Source organism: Arvicanthis niloticus, chromosome 8 (genome assembly GCF_011762505.2).
Source record: "Arvicanthis niloticus isolate mArvNil1 chromosome 8, mArvNil1.pat.X, whole genome shotgun sequence".
Lineage (NCBI taxonomy): Eukaryota > Metazoa > Chordata > Mammalia > Rodentia > Muridae > Arvicanthis > Arvicanthis niloticus.
In genome coordinates this window covers 7,969,430-7,988,315 of record NC_047665.1, presented here as the reverse complement: position 1 = coordinate 7,988,315, position 18,886 = coordinate 7,969,430, and the positions used below count along the sequence as shown (strand labels likewise).

The following is an 18,886-nucleotide window of genomic DNA, read 5'->3' as shown; positions in this document are numbered from 1 at the left end:
GGCTACATGTGGGAGCAGGGGAGCAGTGCTCTTGGGGATCAGGTAAGCTCCTTTACAAAGTCTGAGTCTTGTTTTAAGGTGCACCCTCTTCAAGGAATCAATGCCAAACAAAGCCCCTTTCTAATCAAGAGATGAGACAATCTAAACCCAACAATGATCTGGTTAAGAAAGGGTTATGAAAGCTGGGAGTGGGTGTGGCTACCGCTCAGACTGAGTCCTGAGCTGGTAGGACTTCATCAGAATTCCTCGTGGAAAGGAAATCTGTTTTTTTTTTTTTTTTTTTTTTTTTTTTTGGTTTGGTTGGTTGGTTTTTGTTGTTTGTTTTTTTGTGTTTGAGACACAGTTTATGTGGCCCTGGCTGGCTTTTGTATCACAGGGCTCCACCAGCCCCTGCCTCCAAATTTCGATTACAGGCATGTACCACTACAGCAGGAATAGAAGAGATGGGTCCATGCTCATTCCTTCCTGGTTCTACCTGCCCTTCTAGACAGACACCGGCCAAGGAAATCTGAGAAGGCTTCTGTGCTTTTAGGCAAGTTTAGGTGACATCACGAGTGCCCACGAAGCAGAGCATGTCTGCTTCACTAAGGCATCTTGAGTGGCAGATCCTGGGACCTTGGTAGTGACAGAGTATCTTTGGGGACACTCTTGTTAGGGACTTTCCTTTAGGGAGTTGGCAAATGCAGACCAGCAGAGAGAGGGTTCATGGCTTGAGTTTTACCCGCAGAACCCAGCCACAAGTCAGAGACAGAGGGGGGAAGGAGGGCTCTGGCCCAGGGTGCAAAGCTTGGCCCCTGCATTAGCCTCTTGTCATTGGTGTGGCTTTGGGTGCCGTCTCTTCCTTCTCTGTGAGATGAGACTGACATTCCAACCACACTCTGGAAGCTTCCTACATAAATTTGCTACATACCCCTAGGGCCAGCAGATGTCTGACCTACTTGCCGAGGTACAGGGACTATCTGGGAGCTTCCTGGGTGTAAGCTGCCTGCACCTGCATCCTAGGGCGACTGGCCTGAGGCTCACAGGCACAGTAATGCAAAACATGACCAGTCACAACAGTTTAACGTTTTACTAAATCAATTCACACAAATTTCAAATTGCAAATATAATAAGGACAACAGATCCAGTTGTCTTTTTAACATTTTTCATTTTCAAATCTATCATTAAGACAAAAAGTAAACAAAAGTTAGGTCTGCTGCAAATTTTATGATTCTTTTTCTTTTGAGGGAAAAAAAAAGTTATAGTAAAAAGAACGCCACTGGGTGTACAGTAAAGCACCACAACACACATTACAAACGGGGCTTCCTGCTGCTGCGACACAGGGGAGGGACCATCTCTCCACTGCTCTGTGTTAATCAGGACTTCATTAAAGTAAAACTATAAAATCTCCTAGGTTAACTAAGTCAGACACGGTCTGGAACGCAGTGCTTAAACAAGGACAATGCCGGCTGACAATCAGTGCTGACAGAAAACGTTTTAGAAGGCCGAAAACAATCAAACCGGAAACCAAAACCTTATTTTCCCTAGGTGAGCGGAACTGAGGAGGAAAGGAGTCCCACCTCCCAGTAAAAGCCGAGGGGATATTTTTTTCTTTTTTTCTTTCTTTCCAGTTGGAGGTGGGGGACACGGCATGTGCTGGCTCTGGGGACCACTGGCCTAGTTGGCATCCAGCTTGGCCATTTCCTGCACATAGATGCCTATGCTCTCACTGTCAAAAAGCACAAAGTACACAGTTTTGATGGAGGAGGACATAGTGGACACAAAGTAGCTGGAGATGGCCTTCAGGATGAGCTGGGCTGCCGTCTGCTTCGGGAACCCGTTCCTGTAGGAGAGAACACAGTGGTCAGTACTCGGGGCATCTACAGTGAGCCCACCTCAGGCCTGCCCTGCTTGGTCCTCAAACTGGGCAGTTTGATGAAGGACAGGCTCACACAGGCGTGAAGAAAGCCCTCGCAGGGTAAGTTGTATTGGGGAACTGCCATGTACCGTTGGCACTTGGGAGTGAGCTCTACGTGACCTCCTTTGTCTCAGAGCACATTCATCTCAGGTGTCCTCCTAGCCTCCTTGTTGTGAGGCAGAGTGGCTCTGACACCAGGGGAAAGAAGAGCAGATGGCCCGCAAGGTTCCTGTTATTCCATGGTATAAAAATGTCTGCTGTGGGGACGAGAAGCCAAGCTCATCCCTGGACACTGCTCAGAACTCTCAGAGCTCCAGCCAGACTGCTTTGGTGGGCCTCCCCAGCTCGCTTGCTCTCTCCCACTCCATTAGGCTTCTGCTGGTGGTTTCTGCTGGCGTTGTGAACACAACCACGGCCTGGTTGGATGTCTGCGGTCCCTCTGCTGCTTGCTGTGCTCACGTCTGCTTGTTACATGCTCAATGAGCTCAACTCATTCAAAACCAAAAGTCCAGCTACTATACAGCATCCAGACAGAACTATCCAGCACTCACAAGATGAAGGACAGGCAATAACCAGGCATCTGTGAGCACAGGAAGAGTGCGATAGAATCCCGATGGGGAGGTAGGATGCAGGGAACATTCTGGACAGTGGCCAGCAGGAATGGAGACTGTGGGCTGATGAGCGTGAAGGTCAGGGTGCACGGGCTCCTGCTGTGTCTCCCTATGGTCGCTGGAACCAGCAGTACACCAAAGTCCCAGGCTGAGACTCCCTGTCAGTGTTAGCCCGTCATGGCCACAGGGTCTGAGTAGCTCTGACCTCCAGTTGTATAGCACTCTTACTGGGTGTCATGGCAGTAAGGGCTGTTGGTCCAGAGACTGTCTCCAAACTGCATCAGCTAGTGTTACAGCCAAGGGCAGGGCAGCCACTGTAGTGCAGAGCAGAATTCTGGGGTAAGTATCGAGAACCTTGACTTCAGGTATCACTCAAGTTTCCAAGTCAGTGTCCTGCCACTGATGTGTGAAAATCAATGTCACAAGGGGTTCAGAATGTGAACCTGGGAGGTCAGCATGGATGGGTCCATGTGTGCCCAAGCTAGTTCCTAGCCAATGCTGCATGTGCACTTATGGAGTGGCCTGGCCTGGTGGAAATAAACTATGCTTTCACAGGTACGCCACTGCTCACTGCAGTCTACAGTCCTAAGACTGCCTGCCGTTTTCGCTGGTGCTCTCTGGGCTGACAATGTGTTCACGGCACCCCTAGTCTTCTGCACTGTGCCCATGACACCGACCCACCCAGGGAGCCACATAAAAAAGCTCTTGTGACCCGCTTTCACCTGGGAGACCTGGGCACTCCTACATGCTTCAGGAATGCTGAACATTCTTAGAGGGCCATTGTGGGGTCTGATAACAGGCTCAGGGCCTCTCTACACACAGCTCAGCTCGGAGCTCCAGACAGTCTGGTTTCTTCCCAGAATGTCTAGCTAAGCTGGAGGACAGCAGAGACATGAGGACGGAAGTCAGGCTACAGCGAGCCACTAGGCAGCTGGCACAGTGGCCATGATCCTCTCAGGCAGGGGGCACAGAGGGCTGGTTGGCCGGGAACTGCTGGAGGAGGTAATCACTAGCTGTTCTGGGAGCACATTCCACAACCAGCTGTGTGTATCCTGCTGGAGCCCACACTCGGGCCGGGGGACAGAGAGGGTCACTGGGGTAGGCAGACCTCAGTCCGTGGGCTCTGAGAAGTGAGAAGCTGTTCTCTGCATGGGAAGGTGCAGCCCTTAGTCCACCAGTGCCATGCTCAGCTACTGAAGGCCTGCCTGCCTCACTCCACACCTGCTCTCAGGAGCAGAGAAAGGACTCCAGTAATTCCCTGTAGCCAAACGGTCACAGCTGTGTGCTCCTGTGTGATCAGCCAGCTGGGGTGCGTGGCCCCTGCCTGGCACACACCAAGTGTGTGGTGTGATATAGATACATGTTGTTGCCCCAGCCGCTCCCCTGATTGCAAGATCAGTCTCCTAAGAGCATCAGATGAGTGGGCCACTCCTAGCTGGTTCAGAGTTCAGCTATGGCCCCTAAAGGGGTATATAACTTGCTGAGGGAAGGGTCCTTCCTGTTCCTGTGTTCTAACTCTGAACCTGAGGTTGGTGCTGACATCACAGATAGCTTTCTTGCACAGCTGGTTGGGCTGCACACTTGGGGCTTTCACCCCTTGGGCCTTCAGCCACTCTCACGTGTAGGCAGCAGGGCAGAACTCCATAATCTAGACTCTCAGAGCAGACTCAGAGCTGGGGAAAGGAGGGTGAGAGGTTTATACCGGAGCATCCGCCTCTGCACATTCTTCTGCTAACGTGAATGGGAGGCTGGCTTTGTCCTAGGGAGCCATGCTCTACAGTAGCTGGCCCTGGGGAGAAGCGGAAAGCAGATAGGTATGTCCCTCTTGCTGCTGAGCAGGGTCCCAAATGCCCCTGGCTGCTCTAGTCAGCTGCACAGGTGCTGAAGTAGATGTATGGGACGCTGCCTCCATAGCCGTCCCTGTTCCCCAAGGGTGAAGGCAGCTATAGCCACACTGTGCCTTGGCCATCCCATCATGTAGCACATAGGTGACCTGATTACACCCCCAGGGCAACTGAGCGCCCCAGCCTTCCCTGTGTCTGTGCTCTGCCCTAGCCCTGTTAAGTCAGAGGCAGGACAAGAGGATGTATATTAGGCAGCAGGCTGTGGCCCAGGCCCACTAGAGATAATCGGGTTCCCAGGGTCATTCTAAAGGTGGTAGACTATCTCCCCTCCACCCTCAGACAGCTAGGACTGGATGACTATTGGTATCAGTCACTGCAAGCATTGGAAGCAAGGCTGGTCTCAGCTTGCCAGAGAGCTGCCAACCAGTGAATGGTGCCCAGCTGTGCTGAAGGGCTGCAGACCTGGATGCTGGCACAGATGTCACAGGCTTCCAAGTACAGGCACTGCCTTGTTCCCATCTGAATGCCACTCCTGTCGTGCCAGGTCTGTCATCTTCTCTAATTTGGGTGGACATCAAAGACTCAGGGCTTGGGGCTTCTGCTCTGGGGTTTAGATTCAGGTTCCAGCTGCCCTTGTGCAGGATATACTGGCTTCCTCAAGTGCAAACAGAATTTCCCAAGTGTATGCTATGCTGCAATGAGGGGTGATGCCACTGCAGCCACCTGTGCTCCCCTCCCAGACTCCCCTCCTCTCACCTGTGCCCCCCTCCCAGACTCCCCTCCTCTCACCCATGCTCCCCTCCCAGACTCCCCCGCTCTCACGGTGGCTTTTGTTTACAGCACTTCAAGTTCCTTGTTCAGTGCTGTTCCCTGCTCTAGCAGCCTTGGGCCATGCCTGGCTTCCCTTGGGTCAGTCCTGCTGAGTCTGGACCACCCTTTCTCCACATGTAGCCCCACTTTCCTAGGCTAGTGCAAAGAGATCTCAGGGGCTCTGGTGAGCACATAGAAAGCTGGGTTCACAAGGGCTGTATCTAGGTAGGCTCCAGCTCCCCTAGTCTGCAGTCTTCCCCTATGTAGGTCTTGCTCAGCCTTATCACCTCTGGGAGTGGAAGGGGCCCTGTGAGGAACAGGCCAGCTGGAGACCCCAGAAGACCTAAGTCAGAGTGACATCCCAGAGATGGAGAAGTCTGGGCAGCTGTGTTGGAGGGAGGAGAGGAGAGCTTTGGGTAATGTGGGGACATGGCTCTCACCTCCTATATGATCACCTGTCAGGATTAGATCTGTGCCGCTCTGGCTACCCCAGGCCTTCAGCATTTCCCCACACTCTCTGTGGAGCTAGAATGGCTGCCTGACTGTGTGAAGCTGCCCCAGGCTAAGGCTACTTCTGGTAGAGAAGCCAAGAGCGCTGGAGTTCAAGGAGGAGATGCTCTGAGGAGGTGGTGGCTGCTGAGCACACACAACAAGAGGTCAGCAGCAGGGAGCAGGCTCTCCCTCCCAGTCCTCCAAGCAGCTGCAGTCCCAGAGGCCTTCAGGGTGGGTTCTGGTCTCTCCTTTCCTTCTAAAGCCAAGCTGGGGTCCACGCCACTGCTGTGCCACACTGGCAGCAGAGGCATCGTTGAGGTATACCACACTTCCCAGGAAACTGGAGGAACATGTGCAGAGGGTCCAGCCTGCCCCACAGTGCAAGCTCTTGTCCTGCCAAGGATGAGCTGTGTGGCCTCATGCGAGCCTTAACCCTCCAAATGTGGCTTTGACCTCTGAATGAAGTTAACAGTGTCACTCTCCAGTACTGCTGGGGCACAGTGGAGATGAAATGTCTAGAGGCGCCCGGGGTTCTGTGGACACCCATGCACGGTGTTGGAGAAACATGAGTACTTTTCCTTCTGTGCTCTTAGTCTAGGGTGGGTTTACTTCAAGCCCCACGCTAGTGTGTCCCTGCATGCTGCCCCAAGGCGGTTCCTTCCTCGTGCCTCACAGCACAAGGTGTGCAATAATGCCGTGACCAAGGCCAGGGTCACATGGAGGGTCTCCTTTGCCTCTACCCAGAGCCAGCACCCCCGGGGGCGGGGGGAACCACCAGCCAGCCCTCTGGGGGAAGTGCTCCCAGGTCCTTCCTGTGTTTGCATTCCACCGGACTTCTGTGCCAGAGATACTGGACGCCACAGACAAGCCACTTCGTTCCTCTCAGCCCCTGTGATTTACCGGCTGGCCTGACATAATCCCATTCTTTCCCCTGAGAGCCAGGGCAGCTGTCTGCAGGGCTGCAGATGAGGTCTGCCCGACAGATGTGGCCAGGGAAGCCGCACACACATGTGCTGCCTTTGGCATTCCGCCCGTTAAAAGCTTCCCACTGATTATTTTTAAAAACTTTTACTCCATGAAAAATGTAAATAAGTTTGTAATAACAGATGTTCTTTTATGAGAATTACTTTTATGCTTCAATTAAGAATTTCCCAATAGCCATATGAAAGAGCGTGAAATTATTACCTCCAATAAAGGTTCTATGGCCCTGCTCTTCAGAAGCACCTTTCATCAGGGCAGATCAAAGTGCATCCGAAGCATTAATTAACTGAGCCTCAGAACCATCTGTGAAGAAGGGTAGACCCCATGGCCTCGCTTATTAAGGAAGGCCCAGAACAGAGAGACTGATTCATTTACCAGAGGTCACACAGCACAGCAACATAATGCCGAAGGACAGATCTCCCTCCTATGGAAGGTAGGAGCAGTAAGTATGGCTGTTTAAGATCTGATCCAGAAGCACTGTTAAAAAACAGTCTTGAATCTACTTTGGGAGGGGCCCTGGCACCTATACCACATCCAGTTCTTTGACAGGTTCTATGGCACTTATCTTTGCAGATACTGGCACAGCAGAAGGAAAAGGCACTGGGAAGGATCAACTGTTTGTGTTCATGACACAGGGCAGGCTCTTAGGCCGTTGCCAAGTCTTGTCTCCACCTCCTCCTGTTCCAGTCTTCCCAGAACCGGGCTTACAGCTCAGCCACCACACACAGCTTTCTGGTCTGGACATGGTGCTGGTAGAGGTTAGAGTTGAGGTCAGTGGAGACACCTACCCACCTCACCTCTCCAGGACTCCCAGCTCTCCTGCAGGGCTGGGCTGAGCTCCTGCCGTGGTGTGGCACTCTGCAGCTGCAGAGCGAGCTGTGGGTGTGAGCAGCTGCAGGCACAGGTGTGCGCGTTCACGTCTGTTCAGGAACCCTTCAAGCTCATCTATATAGACGGTTGGGCTAATTTTGGTCTTTCATCCAGAGGTCCAAGGAAGACTCCGTATGTGAACCACACAGGAGTGAGGGACCTCTGGCAAAGGAGCCCCTGATGTTCAACACTGTAGGGGGGCTCCCTCTGCCATCACAGTCCAGAACAGCAAAAGGCTCCAGAGAACCAGGGTCAGCAACAACCAGAGACCTGACCACGGTGGGGCCTGAAGGTGAGATCTCAGTGAGGCCCAGAAGGGAGCAGGGGCCTCTGTCCTCCATAGTTCTTGTGAGAATTGAAGATCAAGAGCTGCTTTTAGCCCATTGGGCAGAGACTGCCTGACAAGACAGCGTAATCTAGGACAGCCACTTGCTGCCCTTACCCCGTGCTGTCTTGGATGAGGAGGGACAGAAGCCTCAAACTGGGAGGGGCTCTGTAGGGAAGGCAGGTGCCCCACCTGGACACACTGCCTGCCAGTACAGACACATGGGTGGGGCTTCTTGGGATCTCAGCTGCTGACAGCCAGAGAGCTTCAGCTGAGCCTTCCCAAGCTGTGAGTGAGAAGATGCAATCTCCTATGTTCTCCTAGGCAGCAGTGCCCCATTGCATAGAACTCTCACACTGTCCTCTCACCGCAAGGACCTCCCCGTCGACACCGGCCTGGAGCTGCTCCACCAGGAATGGCTGTGCCTGTTCTCAGAGTGAGGTTCTTTTCTAGGCCATCGATCAGCTAGTGTATGTTGGAGTCAAAACCTGACTTCAGCTGAGCTCGGTGTTGCCCAAGAGAGACCTGAGGAATGGTCTAAGGCTAGGCCGGACCTCTGCACTCAGTTGCAGGACTATACTGTTCTGGTCTTCTGTCTGATTTCCAGGGTGGGTCTCCTAAGTCCACCTAGGGTACATGAGGGGCAGGAAGGAGCTGGGGCAGGGTCTAGTCTAGGTGCTCACTCAGCCGCACCTTGTATACCAAACTCAGCAACAGGCCTTTGGTTAGCCTACAGCCATGGGATGGGAGATAAAGCATTCTAGGGAATACAAGCAAAAGGGAATGAGGGCTATTGTGGTTTGAGCAAAAACAGCCCCACAGGTACATAGAGTGACACTATTAGAAGGTGTGGCCTTACTGGAGAAGGTGTCATGTTGGGAGGGCTTTCAGGTTTCAGAAGCTCAAGCCAGGCCCAGTGACTCATCCTGGTTTTGCCATTCCAGATCTACTACTCCCAGCTACCTCTCCAGCACCTCATCTGCCTGCATGCCACCATGATGACAATGGACTGAACCTCTGAACTGTAAGCCAGCCCTAGTTACATGCTTTCCTTTGTAAGACCATGGTCATGGTGTCTCTTCACAGCAGCAGAAACCCTGGTTAAGACAGAGTTGACACATGGACTGGGTCACTTCTGTGATTGGCCTGTCTATGTGGCAGAATGCAGACTTTGAATCAGAAAAGCAGCTGAATGCTCTAAGTGGGGATTAATGGGCCATCTAGTAGGAATAGGAAAGACAGTAGTGCCGAAAGTGACTTGAACTGTGGGAGCCTGGCTCAAGAAGTTTCAGGGGAGAAGAATGTTAGTATGTGGCTTAGAGACTGCTCTTGTGGTGTTTTGGTGAAGAATAAGGCTTTTTCTGCCCTTGTCCAAAGGCTCTTCCTAGGGCTAAACTGAAAAGTTATGGATTGACAGCTTTGGCAGCGGAGATGTCCAGACAGCCTAGTATTGACTGTGGTTTTTGGTTACTAGTGACCAGTTTATGAAACTATAATAAAAAGGAGTGAACTGAGCAAGGGAAGATAGAAAATGTGCACTCTGAGGAGAAAAGGGGCACCAGGAAGTGTAAACAGATTAAAGACAAGCCTGATGCCACGTGGAATAAAGGGAGTGGTGACCTCAGAGCAAGACTCAGCCACCTATGCTTCCAGTCTGAGGAAAGGAATCAAAGAAAAGCTTAGGGCCAGGCATGGTGGTGAACACCTTTAATCCTAGCATTCTGAGTGCAGAGGCTGGCAGATCTCTGAGTTTGAGGCCAGCCTGGTCTACAGAGAGAGTCCCAGGACAGCCAAGCTTAGACAGTGAAGGAGACCATCAAAAACCAGAAAGCTGGTGAAAATATACTGGAATGAAGGGCCATGGTCCAGTCCCAGCAGGACTTGGTAGCTGTGACTACATGGGTCTGGCTTTAGAGTCAAGGATACAAGAAAGGGGTTAAGGAAAGCCACTGAGGCCAGGCGTGGGGCAGGGGTGTCCGTGCATGGAGGCCTCCAGAGGCCATTGTGTGAAGCTGTGAAGGGGAAGCCTGGGTTGCCTTGGAGACCCTGAGATGTTGGAGACGCCATAGCCGTGGGATACCTGCTGAGGAGAGCTGCTGACAGGGAGTGGAACCAGCCCAGGAGAGAGAAGTGTGTTTCAGTCAACAAAGCTGAGAGGAGTTTAAGATCTGAAGAGTGCTTCGGCATCAGAGATGGAGATGCAGAGTTCGGAGTTTGCCCTGCTGGTTTTTGATCTTGCTTTAGTTCAGTATTTCTTCACTGTGCTCCCTTTTGAAATAGTAATTCATATCCTGTGCCATATATGAAGTATATAATCTATCTTTTGATTTTGCTTTTACTGGGGATTACAGTTAAGAGCTTGTGTGAGTATCAGAAGAGATTTTGTACTTTTAGACAGGGTTGAGACTGACAGCCTATGGGGACTTTGGAAGTTGGACCGAATGTACTTCTTCTGTACTATGACCTGGCTACGAGCCTATGTGAGCCAGTAAACTATAGTAGTCTGAATAAAAATGGCTGTCGTAGGCTCATAGGGAATGGCACTATTGGGAGGTGTGACCTTGCTGGAGGAAGTGTGTCACTGGGGGTGGGCTTTGAGGTCTTAGATGCTCAAGCCAGGCCCAGTGTCACTCTCTCTTCCTGCTGCCTGCCTATTCAGATGCAGAACTCTCAGCTACCTCTCAGCACCATGTCTGCCTGTGTGCCACCATGCTTCCTGCCATGATGATAATGGACTGAACCTCTGAACTCTAAGCCAGCCCCAGCTAAATGTTTTTTTTTTTTTTTTTTTTTTTAATAAGAGTTGCCATGATCACGGGTAAGGGGAGGGGGGCTCTTCACAGCAATGGAAACCCTGGCTTAGACAAAGGCCTTGTGCAAAGATTGTAGGGTAACCTAAGGTTATTTTGCTGTCCCTGAATTCCCACTCCAGTTTGAACCCACCTGAGTCTTAGTGCCCTTCAAGACCTTCTGACATCTGTCTTGTCTGTAGACCTCTGTGGTGACACTTGCTGTCACAAAGGTTTAGACATTTCTGACTTTTCATCAGCCCTTCATATTGATTTTTTTAAAATGTCCATGTATATATGTCTGTATATGCTACCTGTATACTGGGCTTGGCTTGAGCATCTTGCAGAGGCCAAGACCACATTCCTCTGGAGCTTGAGTGACAGACAGTTCTGAGGCACGCAAGGTGGCTGCTGGGAACTGGGGAAGGGTGGGGGCGCTCACAGCTGAGCCACAGCAGCCCTAGCATGCCACTGTTTACCTTTGCACTCTGCGCTTCCGGCAGAAGCAAGGCTCGGAGGCAGCCTCAAGTGACACCAAGTGTCAGCTCTGTATTTGGGGCCCTGACTGCAGACATGCACCCATGGCTGACATGATGGTTGCGCCCCTGTGCCCATACCTGCCGCTGCCAATGGACGGGAAGGCGATGGACTTCAGCTTTCTGTCATCAGCTAGAGCCAAGCAGTTTTTCACCGTCTTTTCTAGAAGTTCTTCACATTTGTCTGCACCCCAGACCGGACTATTACAGTGGATCACAAACTTGGCAGGCAGGCCATGGCCTGCACTAACAGCAGCTGGAAGGGACAAGGAGGAGCACACATCATGAATCAAGACCAAAAACGTTATTAAAACTAGCAAGGATAGCCTGAGCCATTCTATCCAGTCGTACCAGGCCACCCCCTCCCATCAGACTGTATCATGTGCCAAGAGTCACTGGTGGGCCAACAGTGGGGGCATGGGAAGGGGCGGCCAGTAGCTCCTGTTGGAGAGCCAACTTCCTCTGTGTCCACCTTACACAGACAGGCCTTGCGTGGGACTGCCTAAAAGAGCCTTCTCATTGGTGCTCTGTCCGCTGTACCCCTTACAGGAAAACAGCATCGTGGACTGGTCAAAGTTCTGATTTTATTATTACTTCAGGCCCTCCACACTAGCCCAGGATGCAAGTAACACTTCATCACTGGGTGAGGCCGGCTGTGTTTATTTCCTGAGAGGACCTGGGTAGACATTATATATAATTATTAATGTCTGCATTTAGTCAAATTTACTTTTAAAACCAAAGGACTTAACAAATCGGCCATACTGGATTGCAGAGCAAGCAAGAAAGAAGCAGACATGTCTGAAATGAGGAAGGGGGTGGGGATCTGTCTTCATGCAGAACAAGTGACCCTCCCCTTTGATGGACCCAGGAAGCCCTGTTCTTTAAGCACACTAACCACCTATGATCCCCAGCTTGAGCCAGACTTCCAGGTTTCAGCACATCCCCCCATGGATATGCCAATCTTGTTTCTCTTCTCTAACTAAGAATCGTGGTTGTGGCACGTCCGAAATGAGTGTTTATGTTTCCCATTAAAAGTACAGTTCCAGGACAGCCAGAGCTACACAGAGAAACCCTGTCTCGAAAACAACAATAAAAGGACAGTTCTTGAGAAAGATGGCTCGTCAGCATGCTTGCAGGAGGCTCACCCTCACCTTCAACTGTTCCCAGCTCTCAGATCTGTCAAACTCTGCTTCTGTATATCCTTTGGATTTGAGACTGGGATGCCAGGCAGACAGGAGCTACTAAGTAACTTTAGGATGTGAACGTGGTTTTCATGAGCCATTAACTCTGCTGACTGTATGGGCTGCGTTCTGAGTGGTCAGATGACTGCCCTGCTACACACCTTCAGCCCTCGGCTCCTCCCCAGTACTGTGCATGCCACACCAGGAGCACAGCACCCTTCCCGCCTTACCTCCAGCTACTTCCAAGGGCCCGTTCTTTTTTCGAAGTTCCAGAACAGCTTCTACAAACTCCTTGCCACCCTTCTTCTCCAGTGTGTTTCCTAGGTAAGGGCAGGGCAGGGTCAGAGTGCCACCCTGTCTGCAGCACACAGACACTCAACATGTCACGTGATTACATACTTTAAGTGGCCTGAGCAGCTATATTTTCACAAGACTGCAAAACAGGATCTATGCCTTGGCTGGTCAGGGAGGGGATTTACCCTCGGCCAGTGGCCACTAGACACGACTGTTCTTTCTGGCTCCTTTTGCTGCACCCACTCTGGGTATACATAACTCAGGTGGGGATGCCAGGGATATGAAGGAGGCATCCGTCCTTGGCAGACGTGCCTGGCCTGCATGTTTCCATGGGCATGGGAAACCAGGTGGCATTCGCTCCCAATGAGCTTGCTGAGGTTTTCTTATCTCAGGGAGAAGCCCCAAATAAGGAGGTCTGTGAGAGAGCACACGCTCCTCCTACCAACCAGCCAGCACTCCTGGAAGGAGGCAGGAGAAAGTGCTCCCGGTTGGCCATCTTTGGGCCAGCACTGCATGCTTAGTTCCTATTTTGCAGCTTTGGTGTCATATGCGAATTAAATAAAAGGAAAAAAAAGAAAAAAAGAAAAATGGATTCAGACAATATTCTCTTAATTACATTCATGATTCAGAATTGTTTTAGGGAAAGGACAGCAACATCAGAGGCAGAGCTTAAAGATGGACTGGGCTTGCACAAAGCTTGGGGAAGGGTGGCTGCTGCTTTGGACCTCATTTGTAAAAGGCCTCGCTGAACCCAGGAGACCTGCTATGGAAGCCAAGCTGAGGACTCCGGGCTCCGTGGCTCACGTGGGCCACGGAGCAGCAGTCTAGCTGTGGAAGCAGCACGTGACACGTTTGGCCAGAACAGGGTTCTAGTCTTCTTTAAGCTCTGGTTCCTCCGTTCTGTGAATTTTTAAAAATCATTTTCCTCAAAAAGGATGAAATACTCCCCTTACAATTCAGCATTTATCTTGGAAAGTCTAAGTGTACCTATTGGAATGTACCAACCCAAGTCAGAACTGCCTTAGCAAGCCTGTCTTATGTGCATGTGTATTCCTCAGAGGTGAACTAACCCCAAGAAGTGTCTGGAAACAAGAGGCAATCCTCTGGTCACTGCCACAGATAAGACAGAGCCAGGGCTACTAGCAGGGACGGAGCCACCACCGTCACTGTAGGAAGTCCACAGTGTATGGATAAGTTTGGTGAGCAGTCCCCTGCCCAGGCGCGGTTCCTTGGCTAAGCAAGGCCTGGGCCTTGGATTCCTGCAGTGGGAGCCTCTGTCCTCAGCAGCCCGACATGCTCTTGCACTTGCACTTTTACGTTCTGGACAGCAGCAAGAGCTTTCTATGCCAGCTGTCCCCAAGTCATTTCCAGAGGCTCTCGTCTACTGCTACTGAATATTTGTACAAACTTCAGCACCAGAGAGGCAGCTGGAGGCGCCATGTGTCTCAGGCAGGAGTGCTCTGGGCCTCGGGGCTCCACTCTACACCTCAGACATCGGTACGGCCCACATGTGAGACCCCGATAGAGGTTCACTTGAAATATCCATGCAGCCGAGGAAAAGGAGTGTGGGGTCCAAACCAACTAGTTTATTATTCTAGTCTTCCCTTTAGCCCATCTGAAGGGTGGCGGATGTTCTGCTGGCTACTCCCTATGGTTCACAGTCTCTGTCAAATCTACTCCTAGGTGAGAACTGGGCAATTTGAAAACATCAGTACTTTGCTTACACAGATCACTGACTCCCTCTTGAGATATAAAGCATTTCCTAAGAAAATAGGCTGCTTTTATAATTAAAGGTGTTTTAGCTTGGGAAGAGTGTTTACTTTGAATTTTTTACTTATAATTAAATATTGCTTTAATTAGAAGTGAAACTGCAAGCTAAAAATACACTTAATGCATTTCTCAAACTTAAAAACTGAACTCTAGGTCGCAGGCAATCAACCCAGTCAGGACTTGACTCCTACACACACATATGTATGCACATGTTCATGTAGACACACGTGTACTTTTTAACAAGAAACAGGCCCATTTTCAACCGTGTTGTCAACACTCTTGATATAAGGCTCTTGCTTTTTAGGCTCAACTTCAGGGTTAATCATAAAGCAATCGGCTGATTCGCCCCAAGCATAAACATGTGTTACTCCCATGAGACAAGAACATTATTTCATGCTCAGAAAGCAGGCATAAGTATCAGTGTTCAAAACAGCCTAAGCAAAAATTTAGGCTTGGGCAAACGTCAGGCTCAGCCTGTGGTCTATTTCACTGTTAGAAAGAACTGTTGATGGGCAGAAGTTAATCACTGGGCTAGGCATCCCTGCACTCGGATCCCTCTTCCAGCAGTCAGGACTCAAGAATTCACACCGAAAATGTAAAGTGCAGCCAGTGCTCCCTCGCCTCCTCTCTCCCTTCTCTCACGTCAAAGTGGGAGCTGGAGGCAACCGAGGCCAGACAGGAATCTGGACTGTTACTGTTTTGGGGTTGATTGTACAGGTTTCTGAGGTCAGTACTAGTTTGGACTGGGTCTCTAGGCAGAGAAAGCAGAGGTGGGTTTGGAAGACTGGATTCCCACCTGGTGCAGTCCTTCCCACTTCTGAGGTTTCTATCCATAATACGGATGTGTGGCATGTCCCTGTTCCCACTTTGTGACCCACACTGCTTATGAGCCACAAAAGACAGCAATCTGTGTGTGTCAGGGTAAGTTGTCAGCACTGTCACTGAGCAGTCTGGGGAGGACTGGGCTGTCTGTGGGGGGCAGAGCCTGCTCACTCCCTAGCTGGCTGTAACCCTGTCTCAAAACTTTGTCTCTTCCCATAGGGCCAGCTCTGCTCTCTGCCCAGGGAGCTTCAAAGATCTCCCTCCATCCGGCTGCGCCTTAGTCATGCCCAGCGAACAGGGCAGGCCCCGGGCTGCTCACTTACTCACTTCTTTCCCACCACATTTTATTAAGTTGAGAAAGGAAACATCTTTCCTTAAGCTACCTTCTTAGGAGGGGGTTTAAATGCGCGCAGCCTGGTTTCATTTTGGCATGGTACACTTAATAACTGCCCACTCTCCATCATGTCTGAAATCTAAAATGTGCAGGAATCACCAGCCCACATCACAGTGTCCGAAGCAACTGTGACAGCAGGCTCTGACAGTGACACTAAGCCACACTGGGCATTAGTCCTAAGCGATCTGAACCCAGAGCACAGAACTCAGGGAAGGCCTCCTGCAGGACTCCTCACTCATCCTGTAAGAATACAGGATTGGGAGCTGGCTAGGAATGTCATCGTTCTCTTTGGAACACTGCTCCAGCCCAGCACATCGATGTCAAGTCACAGATGCACTCAACAGGGAGGCCAACAGCAGCACGGCCCAGGACGAGACACCAAGGTACACTGCCCATCTTGGCACAAGCCTCATTACTAAGTAGAAAAACTGAGGCATGGAAGAATTACCTGTCTTGGCCAGGCCCAGTAACCAATAGCTAGTGAAGCTAGGGTCCAGGTCCCTCCTAGCCAGGGATGCCTCCTTGTGACATAACCCCTTAGGGTAGTGCTGAGTACTGAACCCACGCAGTGGATCTGCAACTCCAGGATTCAGCATCCTGCCTGTGAACACCTCAGCCACAGGGAGCAACTGAGCACACTGAACCCACAGCGGGCACCAGCTGCCAGGGGAGACCCAAGTGCTTCCTGAGTCTAGGACAGTGTTTCTCAAGTGCTGTCCAAGGATAGTTTAGAAGATAAACACCTTCAATCTGACTGAAACCTCACGTGTGGAACACATTTAGAAAGGGTACCCCTTATGTGTGTCTGAGCTGTGAGGTCATCCGCAAGAACAAACATGGGAAAGCCGGGTGGGCACAGAGCCTGTGCACAGGCATAGAGGGGTCCCCACCCGCATGTAACTGACACCTCGGGGAACCCAGTCTGCAGCAAAGCCGCACCTCACCTCATGAAGCAGAGAAAGAAAAGTGTGGCTGCCGAGCCAGTTTCCAAACCAGAAGTGGCCGGGGTGGGGGGCTGCTGCATGAAGCACAGGGCTGACAGCCAGCTGTACTTCTCCAGTTCACAACCCAGGGATGAAGGTCCCAGGAAGGTCAGGACGGCTGGAAGTGTGAAATGAATGCAGCCTGCGTAGCTGTCAAAGGATCAAGCTGTCTGCGCGGCCGACTGAGCATGCACACACACACTCGGCAGCACCCAGCTCGGCATTACCTACTTCACCACCGATGTAGAAGTCAGTGTTTGTCGGGTGAACGACAGCATCACTGTCGATCGAGGCAATGTCAGCCTGAACAACTTGCAACTATAACAGGTAAACAGATGTAGATCAACTGTGTTGGACCGAGACCCACGCACAGGCACATTTACTAAGGCCCCAATGGCAGGGCTGGCCTACCTGGTCGATTCCAACATATGAGCCCAAGGGGCAATCAGTCCACGCAGTGTGCGCACATGTGGATGGGGGTGAGGACAGGAGGAGGAATATCAAATGTGACATGTTTAAATTAAACATTTGAAGGACAAGTCCAAAAAAGAAACACACATGAGATCATTTCCAAAGATTAAAAGAAATAAAACAACGAATGCCCCGCTTCACCCTGCAGAAGCCTTACAACACTGGCACCCACTAAGAAGGCTACAGAAACATGGCATCTGCTTTGAAAAAACGTGGACCGTCAGGCCAACCACAACGAGTTTCTCCATTCGTCTATGCAGTCAACTTGTAGGCTCTGATTTTTATTGCTTTTGTTTCCCTTCAAGTGACAGCTCTAGAAACCAGCACAGATATATGTACAGGGCATGTCATTTCCCTGAATGGGTGGAAGGGTTTTTCCATGATTTTCTCTTTTCCCAGCAAATCTTTTCCACACTTTGGACAGAATCGCTGCCATTTATAGCCTCTGTCCTTTCTGCTTTACTGACGGTGAGCATTGGGTTAAAGCAGGTGGGGAAACAAATCCCAACCAGGTACTTCTGAGCTCCGGTCTGTTTTCAGCACACCGCTGTCTCTGTCTGTGTGGGAGGGAGGGAGCTCCTGGAGGAGAGTCCCGTCCCTGTTAGGACAAAGGCAGCTGCAGTCAGGGGCAGAAGGCACACAGGATACACTGTGGTCAGGGTTTAGGACGGTACTGCCCCAGGAGGCATATGGCAAGCCGGTGTGCCCTGGCAAAGCTGTGTCCCATGGGGGCACTTATGCCTTCAGGTGCCGGCTCCTCTCATGAAATGATGAAACCGCAGAGGTGGAGCACCTGAGGGACCTTTCGGCCCCTGCTCAGTGTCGGCCCTTCTGACTGACAGCCTCCAGCCAGAGTGCGTGCAGGCAGTGCTGGTCAGTTACACAGACATGGTTAGGAAAGGCTGAGGGCCAGGAGCTGGTGAATTATGAATAAAGTACAGCTCTGTGATATAAAACCCAGCTTCATATACTTGGAGTGCCACTCTAACCAAAGTGGAAATGGAGAAACTGTTGTTTTGTTGTTACCTGAGTTTTTCAGCTTAAAAAGAAATAAAGAAAAAGGAAAAGAAAAAAAAAAAAAAAAAAAACACACACATTTTAAAATCCCTCCCATGAGACCAGCAGTCAGTCTGATCATTATGGAAGAGAATTTAGATGGTGAAGTGTCTGCAACACAGGGGAAGGAGCCAATCACACTCGATGAGACAGAGACCGTCTCCATTTGGGGTAGTCTAGACTGGGTCGACGTTCAAGGACTACAGTCAAATGCCAATCGGGAACTGGAGATCTGCCTTGACCAAGCTTAAGTCTAGGCAAACAGAGAACCTAAATTCTGGGTTCCATAAATTCTCATCTGACAGCTGGTGGCGCCAAACCCCATCCCCAATTACCTAGGTCATCTTTAAGGTCAATGTCAGCATTGGTAGGATTGATTATGGCCTCCACCTCAAAGCCGGCTAAATTACTGATTTCACTGTGAATAAGGTTCAGCTGAAAAGAAAAGCACGAGGTGGGAAATAACAGGAGAGCCGGCAAGTTGCAGAGGGTGAGCCCTGGGCGAGCACGGGCGAGGCAGTGGGCGCTCGCAGTGCGCTGGGCACAGAGGGAGATGGGAGCCGCTGGCTAAGGTGGGTCTACTTCAAACAGAAGACTCCCGTGCCACAGGGTGCCGAGGGAAGCAAGCTAGGCGGGCCAGCGTTTGGAACCTGCACAAGTTGCTTAGGGTGAAAAGGAAGCACAAGCCACGCTGGCCTGGGAAGAAAGCTGGCAATTCTCCTTTAGAGGACCCAGAAGCCGGATGCTCAGTGTGGGTGGG

General features: G+C 51.0%; 1 protein-coding gene and 1 long non-coding RNA gene across 11 annotated transcripts in view; one reads left to right on the top strand and one right to left on the bottom strand.

Moving 5' to 3' along the window:
• Positions 1-1,054: 1,054 nt before the first annotated feature.
• Positions 1,055-18,886, bottom strand: part of Macroh2a1 (macroH2A.1 histone) — a 60,593-nt gene continuing 42,761 nt past the window's right edge. For 2 of the 4 annotated variants that reach the window (XM_034510621.2, XM_034510622.2), the window contains exons 6-9: positions 16,827-16,917; positions 12,567-12,656; positions 11,237-11,411; positions 1,055-1,822 (exon numbers count right to left, since the gene is read on the bottom strand). In XM_034510621.2, coding sequence (XP_034366512.1) covers positions 1,657-1,822; positions 11,237-11,411; positions 12,567-12,656; positions 16,827-16,917 — 522 coding nt within the window. In that variant the 3' untranslated portion in view covers positions 1,055-1,656. Of the gene's footprint in view, positions 1,823-11,236; positions 11,412-12,566; positions 12,661-16,826; positions 16,918-18,465; positions 18,562-18,886 lie in introns of all 4 variants that reach the window. The other 2 variants (XM_076938941.1, XM_076938942.1) reach the window with 1 other exon arrangement.
• LOC143443242 (uncharacterized) lies at positions 1,822-18,603 on the top strand. 7 transcript variants are annotated; one of them, XR_013112032.1, is made up of 4 exons: positions 1,822-7,797; positions 8,775-8,854; positions 11,123-12,660; positions 18,466-18,603. It is a non-coding gene; the product is annotated as an uncharacterized LOC143443242 (long non-coding RNA). The 7 variants fall into 7 exon arrangements; XR_013112030.1 differs by adding an exon at positions 8,155-8,266 and having other exon boundaries at positions 8,775-12,660; XR_013112029.1 differs by having other exon boundaries at positions 1,822-7,068; positions 7,209-12,660.